The following is a 20,383-nucleotide window of genomic DNA, read 5'->3' as shown; positions in this document are numbered from 1 at the left end:
ATCATACAGAACAGTGGTACTGTATATTAATGCAATATCCTATTTTTATCAAATAAATGGTTATCAAGGCACAACCAATCTTTTCATAGTGATTAAATCATTGGAAGGGTTGCGCAGATCAGATTGGGTAATCAAAGACACAAGAATTCCCAAATCACAGGAACTGTTTTTCAGAATTAGGGATTCTTTCCCCACATATGTACTTCTGCGTTTGAGTCAGCATTGTTTTCAACAGCATTCATCTTTGCATATTGTGGCTTGTTAATAGTTCGTGAAACATTAGCTTTGCAATGTAAAGACATCAAGATCAAATCCCCTCTACTCTGTCAAATCACTATACAAAAGTAAAAGACAGATCAAGTGGGGCTTTCCTCTGTTGTGGACATAACTCCACACCCTACATTCTCTATCAGCCCAATTCAAACCTTTAAAAGTTATTTAGGCCCTGGAGGAAACTCATCCCAAACTCACAACGTGTTAAGATATATAAACTTGAAACCGCTTAAGAAATACCACAATGTTACAAAAATCTCTGAACTTTATTAATTGGGGCCCTTGGCCATTTTAGGTCCCCTAGCTTTAGAATTGGGATAGCAACAGAATTATCTAAACTAAGAAGTCTCGAGTCGGATATTAAGACCATGGGAAGATTGCGATCAGCATCTAATTTGAGTTACATTAGAACACATGAATAGCCCAATTTAAACAAAACAAAAACATATGTAAACCATTTCAAAGTTTTGTAGAAACAACTATCATTTGGATTGGGGATCTTCAATCCCCTTTTGGGCAGACCATCATGCTGCAGCATATAGACCTGGAGGAAATAACCTTAACCTAGCATGAACTATCGCCTGGCTGGGACGTAGGGGAATGTGTTGGGATGAACTGGACAAGGCAATTTCAGAATATTTAGCTCGGTATCCACTTCATAATTTTTTTTATTAATTCACTTGGGTTCTATCGACTTAGCAACACCATACTTAACAGGCATACAGCTGATTCACAAAATACAGTGCAGCCTGTATCGCTACAACATGCTCCGTCCAAGTACCACACAAAGTTTTTACCCATGTTGCCAAGATTATATAAGCATGGTGTCCTACACAGAGCAGGAAGAAAGAATAAATCCAAAAGTCTTAAAGTCAACAAGGTCATCAACAATTTAATTGCTTCCAAAGTTGGTTGGATGTTACATCAATCACGATACAACCATAAAAATCTCGAATTACAATTACTTAGACAAACAGGCTTGAAAAAAATATACCTCAAAAACTCTCAAGCATCTCTCCAAAAGTACTAAAGTGTATTCCCCTAAGCTCGCCGGACATTGTACTCTTTTCATTCCAATCCAACCCTACATTTTCATTTTATTTTTTTTGGGGGGGGGGGAGGGGAGCTAATTGACTATATCCTGTTGCGGGGACTGAGGGATACTTTGGGGCTGTGATCAAATGGCCCCATAACCTGGTTGTCTCCCCCAACCTGCCAATATAACCCCATATAAGATATCAAAATCGCTATTAAAGCCAGGAAATCGTGAGATATTTCGGACTACGTATACAATAAGTACATACATGAGTTTGCGTAGATCATCGCTTTTTGTAAATAAATGTGTCACTTGATAGTCCTCGAGAAAACAAAACACTAATTAAGTTTGTTATTGCCTGACTACAAAAAAAATATTGTGTAGATCAATCTCATAGACGACTCGGCTTCGCCTCGCCATCTATGCGATTGATAAACCCAATGTATTTCTGTAGTCAGTCAGAAACAAACCTAATATGTAAAAATATCGTATCATATAATACATTACCATATCATATCATATTATACAATATCATATCATACGATATTTAAGATCTTCGTGAAGTCTTCTTGTTATAATATTAAATTTATTATGGGTATTATGACTTTTTTTGGTACAGTTTGAAAAACAAGTCGAGAAATTGTGATATAATGACTACTTTTGAGCTGTAAATGTTTTGAAACCTTGTTGACAACATACCATGCCCTATTGTATGTATTTCTTCAAGCATTTTACATACCATGCCATTGTCCGGTGTCTTATTCTGATAGCTAGATCTGCTAGCGAACAGTCCTAACGGAGTTAGAAAAGAAAACAAGGTGGTATGAAAATGTTGATGTTAATATCAAAAACATTCCATGAGGATCTTAAGAAACTCGAATGATTGAAATAGTTCAAGTCTGTAAAATCTTGTCTTAGCTAGATATTCTTTTGTAGACATTTTTAATTATATTGCAGCCTAAAAAAAACTGGCTGTAGACAGTTATCATAAAACATTAATTAATTTATATTTAATGATATTGCTATATATATATATATATATATATATATATATATATATATATATATATATATATATATATATATATATATATATATATATAATATACAATTATATCTCAAACTTGATTATTTAAGAATACCAAGACGAAATTTGAAAGAAACATGTAATATGTAATTTTTAAGTACCGGACGGGTATACGTTTTTATGGGTTTTTTCATAACTTATATTTTGAGCTCATCATATATGAAATTCAGTATTATAATCAATTTTAATCATATTGCTATTCTTAATGATATTGTTTAAAGGCAGTAAATTCCGATTTAAGAGCCATTCTCTCTAAACATTTAAACACATGTATAGGAGGTTCGGCACGCATAGTCACAAATTTTTCTCAAATGTTAATATGATGCATATTATCATATACCTATCATAAAAACACTTAAAGTTGGTTGCTAGGCAACTCTGTTACCATGGATACACATACCCATCATTCTTAGCACAAAATGGTCTTGATTTTTACTGAAGAACACACTTTTTCAGCTTAAATATTAATTTCAATAAGATTAGTTTGTGATAAATCTTCATGAAACTCTCAAAGCACCACATCTTAACTATTGAATAATACATTAATCAAATCAAACTATTTATTTTTCCTAATTGTACCAAAATATTTTAATCAGAGATGTATCTAGCCAAGTCTAATAAGTAACAAAAATTGTGTCCTGGTTCAAGCATGCGCTCTATATTTCCCATTTGTAAAAAGATAAGAAAAATGTCAATTTTCGACTGATGTTGATTGAATTATAAAAATAGCGTCACTTCTGACGTCATATACTGCAAGTGAGTGCAAATAAATCAAACAAATATGTAAAAATTATATTTTATATCAACTCTTTTAAATTATAACATAAAAATGTATTGTACCCGAAACATTTTAAAAAATGGTGATAATGGGGGCCAAATTTAACTCTTATCATATATAGTTCTTTAAAACTCAAGCCAAAGAAATTCCTTCCTTGGACACATTGTATCCCATGACTGCATTCGATGTGATACTGAGAAAATCAGCGCTGTTTGTGATTGGCCAACACCAACTTCGGTAACAAATAAGCAGTTGAATAGGAATAGCTTCCTATTACAGACGGATTATAGAACATTTTTCTAACGTAGCTTATCCACTGACCCGGTTAACACAAAAAGAGCGGAAATTTGAATGGTCTGAGGACTACGAAAAAGCGTTATATAGCCTAAGATATCTACTGACAACCGGACCAATTTTATCTTAACCATCGACAAATGACAAATCTATATTAGACACAGATGCCGGCGCCTACTGAGTCGGTGCTGTGTTATCACATATTCAGGATGGGAAAGAGATAGTAATTGCATATGGCAGTAAAACCCTCTCAAGATCCCAAATGGGATATTGTACCACCTATCGGGAGTTGTTGGCGGTTGTGACATTTGTAAAGCAGTTGAGACACTACTTATATGTTAACCATTTCTGTTACGAACAGATCATGCGTCTCTAATCTGGTTAAAGAATTTCAAAGAGTCAGAACGCTTATTGGCGCGCTGGATTTCTCTTTTAGAAACCTATGACTTTACCATTGAACATAGTAAGGGAATTCACCATGGAAATGCATATGGACTATCCAGAAGGCCCCGGAAACGTTGTAAGAGAGAGAACTGCTGTCAATGCGATGGGGCAGAATGTTCTGCCAATGATCTTACAGAGAGTACACAGCCACTTACCAATTCCAACACGCAATCAGAATCAAACTGGGTAGAGCAATGGCGCACAGAATCTCTACAGAACTAACAGGATAATGACCCATCCATCAGCAAAGTAAAATGTTTTTTGCTAGAGTGTACAGAGCGTCCCAAAGTCAATGATCCTAATCCTACAGTAACCTGTCTTCTTTGACAGTGGGGTAGATTATCTATAGTTAATAACACACTTTACCGGAAGTGGGAAAAGGACAGCAAAGAAGTAATTCATCCGCTAGTTGCAGCGACATCTCTTAGAAAGGAGATCATGTGCATATTGCACAAAAATCGTACCTCAGGTCACTTGGTTCGAGAAAAAACTATGTAGTCAATAAGAAGTGGGTTCTACTGGCCTTGTATGTCAGATGACATTGGTCGTTGGTGTCAATCATGCAAATCGTGTGCTAAATAGAAACCGGACCCGGAATAGGTAAATCCCCAATGCAGTATGTAACTGTAACTGAACCACTTGAGTGCATTGCAATTGACATAGTTGGTCCTTTACCAATAACTAGCAATGACAACCAGTACATAATGGTAATTGGAGATTATTTCTCCAAATGGAGGAGGCTTTGCGTTACCCGATCATTCTGCTCAGACAAATTAGTAACAGAATTTAGATGCACATTTGGAGCACCTTACCGCATTCATACAGGCTAAGGAAGGGAGATCTGCTCACTACTAGGAATTGCAAAATCACATACTACACCATACTACTACCATCCCAAATCTGATTGTATTCAAAAGTTTTCATCGCACTTTACAACAAATGCTTTGCCATTTTTGTAGATGAGAACAGAACAAACTCGGATGACCACTTACCATATCTGATGATGGCGTACCGTGCAACTGTCAATGAAAGTACTAAATGTACTCCAAATGTTGTAAAACTTGGGAAAGAAATAACGCCTCCAATTGACGTCATAGCTGGATCATCCCCAATGCAACATCACGAAGGATGTTACAGTTCTTATGTAGAATGGGCGCGGAACTCAATGGAAATGCCATTTTCCATAGTTCATGAGAAATTGAAGTCAAGTTTCAAAAGACAAAAGAGATACCAAATTAAAACCTCAAGCTTTTTCATCAGGCGACATGGTATGGCGAATGTATCCGCCCAATGCACAACAAAAACTAGGCTCTGGATGGACTGGACCATATGCCGTCCTACGGAAGTTGTCTGATATAACATATGAAATTGAAAATTCATCTACTGGAAAAACAAATGTGGTTCATATTGAACACCTGAAAAAGCTCTAGGCGACGGGATATCAGAAAATCAGTACATTTCTAATTCGGATGAATCGATTGATATTGAGCCTAAAAATGAATCAGATAAGAACTGCGACGAAGAAGGTGACAACGATAATGCTCTACAAGCATCTCTTCACTCCTAGCCTAGCTCACCCTTGCAATCTGTTAAACAGTCTCGGAGATGAAGGCTTATTAAGCCTGTTTCAAGATATTTTCCGTAAATTCAAAATAAAGCAACATTTTATGAGGGGCGAAGAGTGTTATTTGTTTGGTATTTAAACTAAATATATATTTACTACAATATACATGTACATGCAATTAGTTTACTGTTGTTATAAAGAACATCAACTGGTGGAGTTATATGTCTATTTAAGACATACGTGTGTTGGAAAAAGGACATGAGTAGTACTGGACCTGGATAACGGCGGAATGGGTGACATGTACTTTCACAATGGGTTTTGCTTTCGGTGACTCGTCTACCCTTCCCACTTGTGTTGTATTCTACTACAGCACGCGTAGTGTAGAATAGTTTTGTTAGGATTTGTACTCTTTAGGTCACGGGGGTGGCTGTTGTCCATTTTACATATATGTATAACTCTGGATAGTTTATCTTTCTCAGCATGTAAAATGTTACATGAATAAATTCTATAAATTCTAATTATATTAAATACAGATTGGAGACGATTTTTTCTCGACTTTTTTGCAGACATCGAAGAAGTCAACGAAGTGTTACGCCAATGCAAAACGGAGTTTCTTGAAGTGAAGTTTGACCCCAGAGGCATGGCTTGTCCTATGAGTGGATGCAATGGGATAATGTTTCCCACCAATATCAAGTTCACCCGACACTGGGAGGAGAGGCACAGGATACATACAAGGAATTTGTGCCCGGTGCCCGGTGGCTGTTTGTTTGGCAGAGTGCCGCCGCAAGTCTGACATGAAGGCTCACCTGAGGAGCAGGCTTGAAGCTTGAGAAGGATCCACAACGTCTGGAGGTCATACTGCTAAATTGTCGGTCAGTGGTGAGGAAGAATAAGGGTAACATCGACCCAGGACTCTTTATTTTGAAGGGTGCCACCGAGGAGACAAAGACTGTCCTCCCGACAGTGAAGGAGATTGCGGAGACGGTTCAAAGTGACAAGAACCGGACAGGGAGCGACAAGGACCAGATTCTGATCGACCATGACTAGCCTTTACTCAAGCGGCAGGGGATTTTGTTGGAGAAGTACCAGGATAAAAGCACTGCCAAGAGGGAAAGTCCAGGGACCTCTGGCAACCCAGACCTCCTGAAAGGACTATCCAAACCTGTGTCTCCCTGCCCTGCCAAACACCAGAGAAGAACTACAAAGCTGTCTGGCGTGGATTTGTAACAGTATGGATAAACTTGGCAGGGCAAGGAAGATCGAGAAGAGGAGACTCACCGACCTAGAGGGAGTAGAACTACATCGTGAGAGAGAGGCTAGGAGGTTGCTAAAAAAACGAAACAGAGAACTAGAGAAGGAACTACAGATGCTGAAGGAGAGGGACGCCCTTTTTCTTGAGGAATAGACTATAGTAAATTGACTTTAAGGAAGGAGCCTATTTTGGATTTCGACTTGTCAAACGTAAATTGTATTAATTGTTCATTAAATCAAGATAAAAGGTAATTAAAATAGGATATTTTTCTTTCTATTTTAATATCACACACCTTGGCATAGAAAAAGTAATCAATGTTTAGAATCTAACAAGGACTTTATTTTTGGCTTAAAATTGGTGTAGGAAAATATAACATGTTTTGCAATTTAGAATTGCTGCTGATTAATGAGTCTGTTTTAACATTTTAAAAACAATAACATTAAAATTGGATATTTTTTTTACTAAAGTGAGCTAATGATATTTTACTTGGGTTTCAGAATATGGTTTAAATTATGTTTTGCCTATCAAATTACATTTTTATAAGCTTTTTAAAGCGCCCATTCTACACATTGATTTTTGTGAAAAAATAACTAAAATCAGTTTTTCTCTCTTATCAAATGGTCAATATATTAAGTTTTTTGGTCAATTTATATCTTTATATAAATTCTTTATTATACTTAAAAATCAGAAATATTTTATTATTGGAAGCATAAGAAAAAAATCAAAATTTCTTCAAAATTTAAGAAAGTAAGAGGAAATGCAAGCTAATCAATTTCAATTTTAGTATAAATATTTATTCAAATTAAGTAGTATAAGCTGATAGACATTCTGATATTCTATCATTTCAGTGAAGAATAGAATCTTCAAATCTTAAACAAATGTCTACAGAACTACAAAGAGCAAAACTTATTTTTATCATCCTTTACGTTGAGGAAAAAGGTAGTGACCTTGACCTGACCTTTATGCGAAAACAAAAACGTCAAATTTGATTAAACTGATAGAATCATTTGGTAATATGATCCGTTTGACTGTTTTAAAATTTCACGACTTTCTTATTATAAGAAGTATGTTTGATAACGAGAAGACTCCTTCCTTAAGTGAAGTGAACACTCTATTGTTATACATTGTATTGGATGTATTTTTTATTAAATGCACTATCAAATTGGTTAGAGTTAAATTATCTCCCGTAATTACTTTGATGAACAGAATATATGATAAATTTTTAATGATTTAATATATATTTTGTTTGTACATGCATAAATATATTTAATTATTAATCTTATAACTTGAAAAATGCTATTTCTATTGTAATTGTTTGTAACATGTGGATATGTATAGTAAATAATATTGTTTTTGACCAATGTGGAATCCACATTAGAAATTAAGGGAGGGGTGGGTGTGATGGTTTTTCCTTATTTTTATGTTAGAGTTATTTCCCTTTAACCTGACCGGGCGTGGTATGCGCGTGCTTGGTCTGTAGAGCCCGACCGGTCGGGTGTTTTAGTCAGTCTTTAACTTTATTTCATCAGATACTGACGCACTTTCGGGGATTGGGGCTAAATTTCATATTTTGCTTTTAATAAATAAATATCACACTCCCTTTGATTTTATATAATACTGTTTCATACCTGTTACCTTTATATTTGTTTATGTCTGTTATTTATTACAGAATATAATTTCTAAACACTGAATATATACTAGTTATCCTTTTGAACTCGGATCACATACCCGTGTACGGGACTTAACCCCAAGACGGCCTCCTTACAATATAAATCACTACAAATGGGTAACGACACGTAGATATTGTCAACCAATCATTTGTTTAGGAAAAAAGAATTAAATTACATGGGTAAAAAAAACAAACGAAATTTAGCGCTACTTCTAAAACTACTAAAAAACTATGAAAAAGGACAACTACATTATAAACAGTTTTAGTTCGCATCCTTAAAGAGGTGTTGTCAATGCCTCTGATCGCTCTAAAGTAATTGACACAGGATGAATGACCATCTTTAAGTCCTCCTTAAAGATAGCTTAAAGGTGTTTAAAGGTAGCTTAAAGACGATCTTTAAGCCACCTTTAAGCTATATGTGTTGCTTAAAGGTGGCTTAAAGATGGCTTAAAGGCAGCTTAAAGACTATCTTTAAGTCACCTTTAAGCCACCTTTAAGTACAACTTATAGGTCCTTAATGTCCAAACTTCTTTAAGCCACCTTTAAGCCACCTTTAAGCCACCTTTAATCCATTAAAAAAAATAAATTCAATATTGTGCTTAATTTCCAACAAAATGTATTAACTTTATGAAAGAAAAGGTATTAAAACGGTTTTTGTTCTAGAAAGAAAAATGAAAAAAAAAACACAAAAAAACCCGCCCACGGCGAGAATTGAACCCGGGACCTTTAGTTTACTAGCATCACCACACTTCCTCTGCGCCACGGCAACTTTCATATATATGAGTGTTTTTATATCCTATATATCAGTGGATATTGAATCACTGTATTGAATGTGTTTACTTGAAAAGATTTTGACAAACCATTCAGTTTGTAACGATCAATTATATCTAATTTATAAATTACATGCATGCATGTATTTAGAATGAAATACGGAACTTGGTCTTCAGTGAACAAAAATATATTATACCTAAACGGAAACCGTTAGGTTCACTATAGTAGGCTTTCTTAGTTAATAAATTTAAACCTAGTAGATATACGTTCATGTAATTTATAGCTATAAAAATGTAAGAAAGAAAATGAAATCATTTCTTTTATTAAATGCATTGATACTGTTAGGGTATTTGTTCAATTTCCCGCAATTTCCCGGTTTTCATGATCGCGGCGCCGTTCCAATATGTTTAAATATTTACATGTAATTGTATGTACATGACTTTTAAACTATCAATTCTATAACAAACAAAATTACCAATTACCGGTGACGTATTTACTGCATGTGGCAATTGCAAATGACTTATACATACAATTGTATGATGTGCCAGGCCGGGTATATTTGACATATTTACCCTTATATTTATTTATTTATTTAAATAATCAACCCCTATTTATGATCACTGGTACATTAATTAATTAGCCTCAAGATTTTACTCTTACATACATGTATCGTTAATTTGTAGACGTAACATCTTTGAAACCCAGAGCTAGGAAATAATACTTTGAAAATGAATTACAAATGTAAATTAACTTTTATTCACTAGACTTATCGTATACTCGTACATACTAAGATTCAACGCCTTTAGAAACCCTGACGTGCACCTGGGCACACGACACACCTGTTGTGTATATCTTGTATATTCTGTGTTAGTTCCAGGGGTTTTCTTAAGTTGGACAAACAATAGACTTTAATTAGATATACACAAACATGCACCTGGGCACCTGGGCACACGACACAACTGTTGTGAATATCTTGTATATTCTGTGTTAGTTCCAGGGGGTTTTCTTAAGTTGGACAAACAATAGACTCTAATTAGATATACACAAACAAACAAAACAGTAATATCCTGCCCGATATAACAAAGGCAGTTGAGAGTCTTTTCATCTTTAACATGTATCTAGCAGATCTAGAGTTAGAAATAATAAAAATTGAAAAAAAAATACAAACCTTAAACCGATTATCAAATTAAATCATGCATTTTTGGTTCATTATCTTTATTTTGTTTAATAACCGGATGAACTGAGAGAGAGAGAGAGAGGAGAGGAGAGAGAGGAGAGGAGAGAGAGAGAGAGAGAGAGAGAGAGAGAGATTGAGAGATTTTTTCACCGATTAATTTATAATAGGAAACAAACATACTTTAATTAGTTTTATGCACATATTAAGATACAGAGACTGCGCTCATCCCTACAATAATTTTGAAACCCCCAAAAAATTATAAAGAATTTTATAACGGCAATCTGTGTCCATCGGAGCGGTGCTGATGATATCGATCTGTGTTTAATGGAGCGACGATTAAAACCGCCTGGAACACCCCCACCCCCCCTTCCTTGGAAATTATATTATCACTCGGATGACCCCCTCCCATCTCTATTAAAGAGCTTTTGCATTTAATATATGTTTTTATTGTTCAGCTTGATAAATATTGACTTAAAGGCCACTTAAAGACAGTGTAAAGGCAGTGTAAAGAGAGCGTAAATGCCACTTAAAGGTGGCTTAAAGGTGGCTTAAAGAAGTTTGGACATTAAGGACCTATAAGCACTTGCTTAAAGGTGACTTAAAGGCGGCTTAAAGGTTGTATAGCCTTTAAGCTCCTTTAAATCACCTTTAAGCCACCTTTAAGGACTTGCTTAAAGATGGTTTTTCGCCCTGTGTGATCGACACGAATTATATATATATATATATATATATATATATATATATATATATATATATATATATATATATATATATATATATATATATATATATATATATATAACCGTAAAACTGACAACGTGACTTTTACCGGAAAGCTGTAAAATCCAAAATCAAACCGCGAAGGGCAAGAAATCAACGAGGCAAAAAAAGTCTTTGTAATTCAATCCATCAATTAGGAGCACGCAAGCCCAAAGAATACCTGGAACTGTGTCAAGGAATTCCTACCGTCAAAACGAACCCAGACGAAAACTTTACTTTTGGAAGTCGACGGAGAAACAATTATCTGTCCCTCCGAATTTTTCTCAAATATTGGTCATACATTTTATGCAAAATTTGACAACACTTTACTAACAGTACTGTAAAATAGCTAATGCCAAGAGACTCATTTTCAATACCATTGATCAGTGAGCAAATTGTTCTACGTGAAGTGTTATCTAGGTCTAATTCCAAATTTACAGGTTAAGATTATTTTTAAACCTTTAAAACTTAGTGTCCATGTGATAGGGGACATTTTGATACATATTATGAATTGTTCAATTAAGTCAGGTATGTCCATTGATAATTGGAAACGTGCAGGGCACTCCATCATAAAAGGCTGGCAAAGAGTTTTTACTTAACAGTTATCGTCCAGTTTCTGTTTTACCTATTATAAGCAAAATTATTTCAAGACATGTTCACAATTGTTTTTATGAATATCGTAGAAGATGCAATCTCATCACTGAAAAACAGTCAGAATTTAGACCTAAGCATTCATGCGAAACTGCCCTCGACAGTATTATTACAAAATGGTTATGTAACATTGACAATGGTAAGTTAACAGGTGTTTTATTTGTAGATCTAAGCAAGGCTTTGGATACGGTTAATCAACATGTACTACTACACAAACTACTGTCATTTGGCATGTGCAACATTTCACTTTTCTGGTTTTAATTATATTTGACAAATAGATCATAGTGTCTTAGGTGGATTGTATCTCAGTCTAATAATTTAGGTATCTCTATAGGTGTACCACAATGATCAATACTTGGGCTTTTGTTCCTCATTCTATGTATCAATGATAAAATAAGATAAACAAAATGAACGTGCAATTATGCTAATACAGAATTTTGTATACTTGATAGCGGTACATATTCAATCTTAGCACATTCATCTCTGACAATTAATTGAATAAATAGATATCACCAAAATATCTTATTTAGCCTCGTGAAAAAGGAGACTAAATTGCGTTTCGTTTACAATCTTTCATAATTGATTCTTACCTTCAAAATAAACCTTTCACTCGGTGTTTTTTTCTAAAATACGCTTAAAGAATTTGTTTCATGAATAAAAAAGTACATGCAGATGTAAAATGTTTTAAAATGCATTCGCTTTTCACCGCTGCAACCCGAGTTGGGTCCTCGTGCTCGACAGTGGTTGTATGTGAATGGGTTTGGTGGTCGCCCGCTTGGGCACCTGGCACTCCGGCTTCCTCCGACATCAATGACACCCACACGCTAAGATCCGTGCCAACGAAAGTTAATAGAAGTTGTAGAACTAGTTAATCAATTGTTGTTGAATAAATAAGTTCATTCAGTATAAAGCAGGCTTGTGGTAATGCTAAATGTGGTGGTAATGCATTGCAATGCATTACATGTTTTCAGAGTAATGCGTGTAATGTGTAATGCCACAAATTTAGCATTACAAGTAATGCTAATGTAATGCATTACTTTCCAAAATATAGTGTCTAGTGTAATGATGGCATTACATGCCATTACTTTGCATTACTATGTTTTTCTATGCATGTTTATTTTTAAAATTGTAATGAATTGAATAATTGAAATTGTATTTGATTAAAAACTGTTTTAAAGAAGAAGAAAGTCATTCTTCAGAAAAAGATATTTTGGTTGTATGATTAAAAAAAAAATAAACAGTCCATTCTTTAATTGTCAATATAACTAGCTGTAACAACACGATTTCAAAACATTTTAAGAGTGTTGTTATTTAGAATTTTATATCATTTAATTGATTACTTTAAAGCAATCGGCGGCAGTATCAACACCTTCTTTAAGAATGTGAACGAAAGATGTTTATAATATAGCTGTTCTTTTTAATAGTTTCGTAAGTAGTTTAGTAGTAGCTTAAAAGGACATGGACACGATTTCAGATGAAAATTTTATTTTTGATTTCTATGTATAAAATAGTTTTCTTTTATAATTTGAATGAGTCACCAAAATTTGAATATTAAAATTCATGTTACAAGGAAGATAAGAGGCATGAAGTCATTGTAATGTAAAAAAGCTCGAGTCTTAATTTGTTTACGAATACTGTGAACTTAAAAATATTGCCATTTCGTTATCATAATACTTTTGGAAACAAGATAGACTGATTCCATGGGTTTATCAATACTTTCTTCACAACAAACAGCAATATTTAATTGAAACTTATACCAATACAACAAATATGTAAACATTAACAAAACTCGAGCTTTGTTTACAAAACAAAGAAATCTAACCTCTGTAACTCGCTTGTAACTCGATATTTGACTTTCAAATTTTGTTAAAGCATTGAGTACATCTATATTAACAATTCCAGACATAAAAATGAAAAAAATGACAATTTTGAGCTCAAATTGTGTCTAAGTCCCTTAAAGAGTTGGTTTTCTTTGTTTTTTACTCTTGTAATTTATTTTTTTCTTGGTCCTGGTGAAAGGACTGGTTGTCTTAAAAATTTGACAATACATGTAACTCTTGAAATTTAATTTTTTTGAAATGTAATAAAGTTATAATTTTCAGACCCTGAATCCCCTATAAGGATTCAAAAAGTAGCCCCTCGGACCATAATTTTTAAATTGTACTCTTTACTCTGAACTATTAACCGAAAAGATTTTGAAAATCCGATTAAAAATTAAAAAGTTACAGCTAAAGAGCTGTTTCTAATATTGACCCCTTCAGATCCCCTATATTCCAAATTTGTTTCCCATGACTTTTTCCGGTCTTCGCATGAGGTCCCTTATTTCAAATACAAAATATAAAAATATTTGCTTGAAAACTGTTTGAGAAAACGTCACACGCGTGAATTTAATTTAAGATAGAAACTCCCATAGACGATTTTCATCTGCTCATAAAACCGGAAGTACTCAAAACTTTTCAATGAAACTTGGAATATATCTTAATTACTTCTATTCAAACGATATCTATGCGTCTTATAACATCCTTAAGCTTTTCTGAGTTTTTTGTTTTTCATCCCCCATTTTCTCAGGTTTTAGGCCTGAAATCTCAAAACTGATAAGAGAAAGAAACTCGCCACTACTAAACTTTTTGTATATCTGGATAAGATAAATCTCATTCTAAAATTTCAACGAATTTCTTCAAATAATATATTGAATCTTTTAATTTTACGTATTTTGCTTGGGTAAACCGGAAGTATCGAAACCGGAAGTCCAAGACATTGCATGCGCGTGTCATTCAGAAATGCTCTAAGACTATTACATTATTGTTTCAATGTGTCTTTCCGTTTTCAAAAAATCGCTGACGAAAGTTTGTCGAGAATAAGTAAAAATAATAATAAAACAGAACAAAAACAATAGGTCTTTTCGACCAAAGGTAGAAAAGCCCTAATAAAACAGAACAAAAACAATAGGTCTTTTCGACCGAAAGTCGAAAAGCCCCAATAAAACAGAACAAATACAATAGGTCTTTTCGACCGAAAGTCGAAATGCCCTAAAAACCAAAAAAAATCAGCTTGCTTGCTTTCGGTGATGACCGATATAAAGCAGAATATGACCCCGTAAAGTAATGACTGGAAGTCATTTTTCAACGTAGAATAATGAACCCAGGTCATTATTTTATGTTAAAAAATGTTTTCTGTTTGTCAGAAGAATAAGTGTCATTTTCATAAAAATAAACACAGTACGTGAGGAAAAGTGACCTCTGAAGAATAATGACCCCCTTATAAATTTAAGTTTCCCATTATCACAATGATTCTTATTATACGTGAATTGTAAAATGGTATCTATGATAGAAGTAAACAGAAAGTAATAGAAATTATAGCTCATATTTAAATAAACTTAAAGAAGAGGATATATTGAAGAAAATAAAAATCAGTTGTTATAACAAGATACTGATCATGAGATATTTTACCGCGCTTTATAGTTTTCATCACAACGAGTTACATGTACTTCATTATTACGAGTTGAACACATTAAAATGGTTTTGAGATACAATCACCATAAACGTAATTTAGTTTATTGGCAATAAAGAGTAGACTATATTGTTCATGAATTATACTCAAATTGACGTTCATAATTTTCCCTTCTACTAAATACTGCGCTTGCAAATGCAGCACCTAGATTTTTATGAAAAGCTTACTCCATCGTAAGGAATTATTACTTGAACAATCAATCTATCAAATCTTAAACTCTAAAATAATTTTTTTGCAGTCAAAATATTTTTTCGTTTTACTTAAAATATACACAAAACTTCAAATTAATAATTCAACCCGATATTGGTCTGTTTTGAGAAAAAAAAAATTCAAAAAACAGTTTGATATATGATTATAAAAAAGCGATGCATGAATATTCTATGTTAGTATAATAATTTATATTGCTATTCATATATATGCAATGCTCTCACCTTCCGATTGTTGAATTTCACGTTTGTACTTTTCAGCGTCATCCTTAGTGAAGTTCATACTTTTTATCGACCTTATGGCATCTTGATGTAAAACATCACCAGTCAACTGCTTCTCCATTGCAATAATTGAATTCTCAAGCTCCTCCCAATACTGTTGAAAATCCGTGTCACTCACTTTACCTTGTGTACTGTGGGCTGATATGCTATTCCTTATGTGTCGTACTCTCTCGATAAAAGCTGATTCGCTGTTATCGCCTTTTTGTGGAGGTTTTCCCCAACCAGTCTTAGGTGGAGGAAGTTTGGTGCAAATTTTCCGTAATAGCATGTACAGAACGGATATATCCAAGTCTTTTGGAGATATTGGATTGCTTCCAGCAGTCAAATATAACTGTTTCAATTGTTCTATAGTCATAAATTTTTCAAGTTTTTTTCTGTTTTTATCGAGCTCTTTTCTTAGGTTGACCGGTTTAATGTGGTGACTTAGTATGTCCCTCAGTAAAGAACCACAAACTGTTGTAATCAGACGGGTAAGACGAAGGTAATTTTCCGATGACTTATCAAGAAGAAAAAATGGATAATTAGACGGTCCCGGTTCATCACCCATGATTTCAGATCTGCTTAAAACTAAAAAAAAAAAAAACAAAGCCACCGTTTATCATTTTTTTCATACATGCGCATTTTATAACCTGTAGTTTATCGTATTTGTCAATTTTTTTTTATAAATATTAAAATATATAATTGTATCATAAATCCTTTCCCTTTTTACAAAATCGCTGTCGAGAATAATAATAACGAACTTTTTTTGTCTTCAACAAAAAGTAAGGGCTTTCGACAGCCTTATTATCCCTTTTTTTTAATTCAAATTTCAAAACAATTTATCTATAATCTATTTTTAAAATTTCTGAACACCTTGCTATAACCAGTTGCTTATATAGGAATTTATGAGTAGTGCATGTCAAAAAAGATCACTCCAGAACTTTAAAACAAGTAGCTACATGTCTAAATTCCACAAGAATATTCTAAATAAGTATTCATTTCTAAGACACAAAACTTGGTATGCCTACAGTATTCATGCTCTTTTTTATTAGAGCAAAGCGAGATAACCCTTCCAAAAATTAATTTTAGAATTTAAACAAGTTGTGATCTTTAGGCTTTCCAAACCCCTATAAGGAGTCAAAAAGTGGCCCCATGGACCATTTTTTTTAAAGATTGTACTCTTTATTCTTAACAATAAACTGAAAAGAGTTTTAAAATCGGAAGAGAAATAAAAAAAAAATTTCGAAAAAGGGCTGATTTGCACGTTGGCCCCTGCAGATTCCTAATTCTTTCGAATTGTCTACCCAAAAACCATTCCGGTTTGTGCATTGTTTGTATCATTCTACAACTGAAATATTGTTCAGTTAACATGAAAACTTTTTGAGAAAACGAACGACGCGTGATTTTAGTTTAACATTGAAACTCCGATAGACAAATTTTCATTGGTTCATAAAACCGGAAGTACTCAATATTTCTTATTCAAACTTGGAATATATATCTTGAATACTTCTATTTTAACAATGTCTTATAAAATTCCTATGGTTTTTTTATTTATTTTTTTTCTTTTTCATCCCCACTTTAATCAAGTTTGAGCCCTTATATCTAAAACACGGTAAGAGATAGAGTATTGCCCACGCTTATGATTTTGTACATCAAGACACGATGCATCTAATTCTTGAATTTGAATACTCTAACTAAAAAAAGAATAAATATATTGTGTTTCAATGAATTTAAAGTATTTTCCTTGTCAAAACCGGAAGTACCGGAACCGGAAGTCCAAAACCTTACATACGCGTGTCACTCATAGATTCTATAAGACTATTGTATAATTGTTTCAAAATTCTTTCGTGTTTTCAAAAAATCGCTGACGGAAATTCTGCCGAGCATAAGAATAATAAGAAACATCAGAATTACAATAGGTCTTTTCCACCGAAAGTCGGAAAGCCCTAATAGTAAAACAGAAGAATAACAATAGGTCTTTTCGACCGAAAGTCGAAAAGCCCTAATAAAACAGAACGGAAACAATAGGTCTTTTCGACCTAAAGTCGAAAAAGCCCTAATTATATACCCCGGCATGTACAATGTACATGAAGGACATAATTTGCACCCTATGATGTGAATTAGCTAGTGCATCTCAATTCTTAAGTTTAAATGCAAAAATCAATCATTGGATGTTTAATAATTCAGTGTTTGATTAACAAATTTTAGTGAAATTAGGGACCAAAAATAATCTCAATATCCATCTGTCCATGCAAGTGAAATATTGTCAAGATAAATTGATATTCTTATGTAAAAATAATATACATTACTCATTAATTCACATTTTATGCATACATTTAAAATAATTGAGTAAAAATTTATAAAAATTTAAAATACTTCATGCTGCGAAATTATCCAGAGATCTGCAATGTAGATGCTACATGTAGCTGCAGCTAGGTGTTATCCAATAAATGTATAAATTACTTCAGACTAGACAATAAGACATCAAAATAATATACATGTATATTGATAAAATCAAAATAACAACAACAAAAATGCAGCTACAATCTGTCCTAAGATTTGTTTTGCTTCGTTATTAGTTACTGTATTCAAAAATACCCCTACTTTTGCTAGCCAAAGGTTGGTGATCTGCATGAGCGGCGCGGATCAAAACCCTTGGCTAACAAAGATGAAATATTTCAGGGTTCAAACAATTTTTAGTTATGTACCTGAATGAAAATTTGTTTACAGGTTTCTGTTTTTGAATTTCTCTCTCTCCCTCTCTCTCTCTCTCTCTCTCTCTCTCTCTTTCTCTGTCTCTGAGTGTCTCTGTCTGTCTCTCTCTCTCTCTCTCTCTCTCTCTCTCTCTCTCTCTCTCTCTCTCTCCTTGTTCGGCTAAAAAAAGCCGCTGTTAAATAAAAAAAATTGCTTTGCAAATGATATAACACAAGATCTAGAGGATAGCATAAAACAATTGTGTGAGGTGTTCCAAGAGACTTCCGAATGGAAAAAAAGATAAATAGCCATAAGAAATCTGTTTGGTTTTTTTTTGTTTTTGTTTCTGTTAAAATCTCTGAGTAAAAAAAAAGAGATGGCGTTTTAATGAAGGATTTCAATTGTATTTCTTTTAGCTGTGTATGCTCCTATAAAAATCGTCAAAATCTAATGAAAGCAGTAACCTGGGAAAGACTATAGCATATCAGTGTTTGAACAAATTTAATAAGCATTCAGATTAGAGTCAAAACAAAACAATATATAAATTGACAGGCCAAATATTACAGAATGAAAGAATGAACGGGCATCTACTAATATAGCCCCATTTATATTGGCTTCGCCCTCCAAACGGTTACACCGCAAAACATATTATCAATGTATTCAGACCAGCTGGGATATTTTGTGTTACTAATAGTACTAAAGGCGATGAGTGTGAACAAAATCCAGTCTATCGCCTTCAAAAAATAACTTAGGTTTAAAATAGTTTTTTTTTTCGAAGTAAAGAAATCAACGTTTGGTTTTTTTAGATTGAAATGGAGAATCCACTTTTTGGTCCATGATTCTAAAAATTTTAAATCATGATTTAAACTAGAGACGCGCTCGTTGCAAGCAACGATTAGGTTTTCCGTCGTAGCTGCGTCATACTTGTGACATATTACAAAAAATTGATAGCTGAAGTACAATATTAGATGTGTAAACACTGAGAAACAAAGTATTATATTTCTGTGACCGCGTAAATTTTACGGTGATAGAGAATTCGTCTGGATCTGCATCGGTCGTGTGTAGTACGAACCGGGTGAGGGAATGTTGGCGTAAAGTGTATAAGGTAAAAGGTTGGGGCGCGCTGTGGGCCGTAAGCTAAAACGAAGGGTAGGTTTGCCGTATTCCCGAAGGTCCACCAGTATACAGTTCCAGAGAAATAAATAGGCAATTAATGCAGGATTCCACATTATTGGACGAGACTCAACGATGGCAACATTATAACAATTTAACAGACAGACATGTTACAAACAAGTCGGATATGGCCAGAAGTGGCCTCCGGACTCAAGACTCTCGTAGAGTCGGACGTGGCCGGGGCTGGCCGCCGTATTCCAGACTGCGCATTGACAATTGTACATAACTATTTATAAGAATCTTAACAATGAGTATAAATTGCAATTGGCAGGTAATGATATAAGTAAGATGAGGGAAAGGTTCACAGATATAAAATAATTAAATAAACTCAATGAGTCTTTGATGTCCAAGAAATGAAAATCTGATAATTGCACAATGTTGTTTTAAGAGATTAACAGTCCTTGAGACATGACACTCTGTCTCTTTCAAATCACATATAAAGTCTGAAAAGCGTCAATCACTAAATAAAAAAAGTAACTATGTAAGAAATAAACTGTGAGAAAAAATTACGAAACAGATGTTGAATTTTACAAGTAAAAAAATATTATAATTGAATAGTGCATTTTGCACGATGATACTACATATTTATAAGCAAATACAGATCTTAACACGTTGTCTCTAATTTGATTCGCCGCATTTTATTCACAGAGTGGGACTGTGGTTATGCCCGGTACGAAGGTAAAAAGACCATTGGCAAACGTTTTACACGCATTCTTATCGAACGCAAGCGCCAATGAATCTCTTAGTATATATGCGGAGATCCTGGAAATTTTACAAGGGGTTT

At 33.8% G+C, this 20,383-nt stretch overlaps 1 protein-coding gene across 1 annotated transcript in view; it reads right to left on the bottom strand.

Moving 5' to 3' along the window:
- LOC128185745 (uncharacterized) overlaps window positions 1–20,383 on the bottom strand; it is a 108,718-nt gene that overhangs the window by 55,354 nt on the left and 32,981 nt on the right. Inside the window, exon 9 of the mRNA XM_052855387.1 lies at window positions 15,697–16,320. Within this exon, the coding sequence (XP_052711347.1) occupies window positions 15,697–16,320 (624 nt within the window). The remainder of the gene's footprint in view (window positions 1–15,696; window positions 16,321–20,383) is intronic.

This window comes from Crassostrea angulata, chromosome 5 (genome assembly GCF_025612915.1).
Source record: "Crassostrea angulata isolate pt1a10 chromosome 5, ASM2561291v2, whole genome shotgun sequence".
NCBI classification, from domain to species: Eukaryota; Metazoa; Mollusca; class Bivalvia; order Ostreida; family Ostreidae; genus Magallana; species Magallana angulata.
This window is presented reverse-complemented; position numbering and strand designations above follow the sequence as displayed.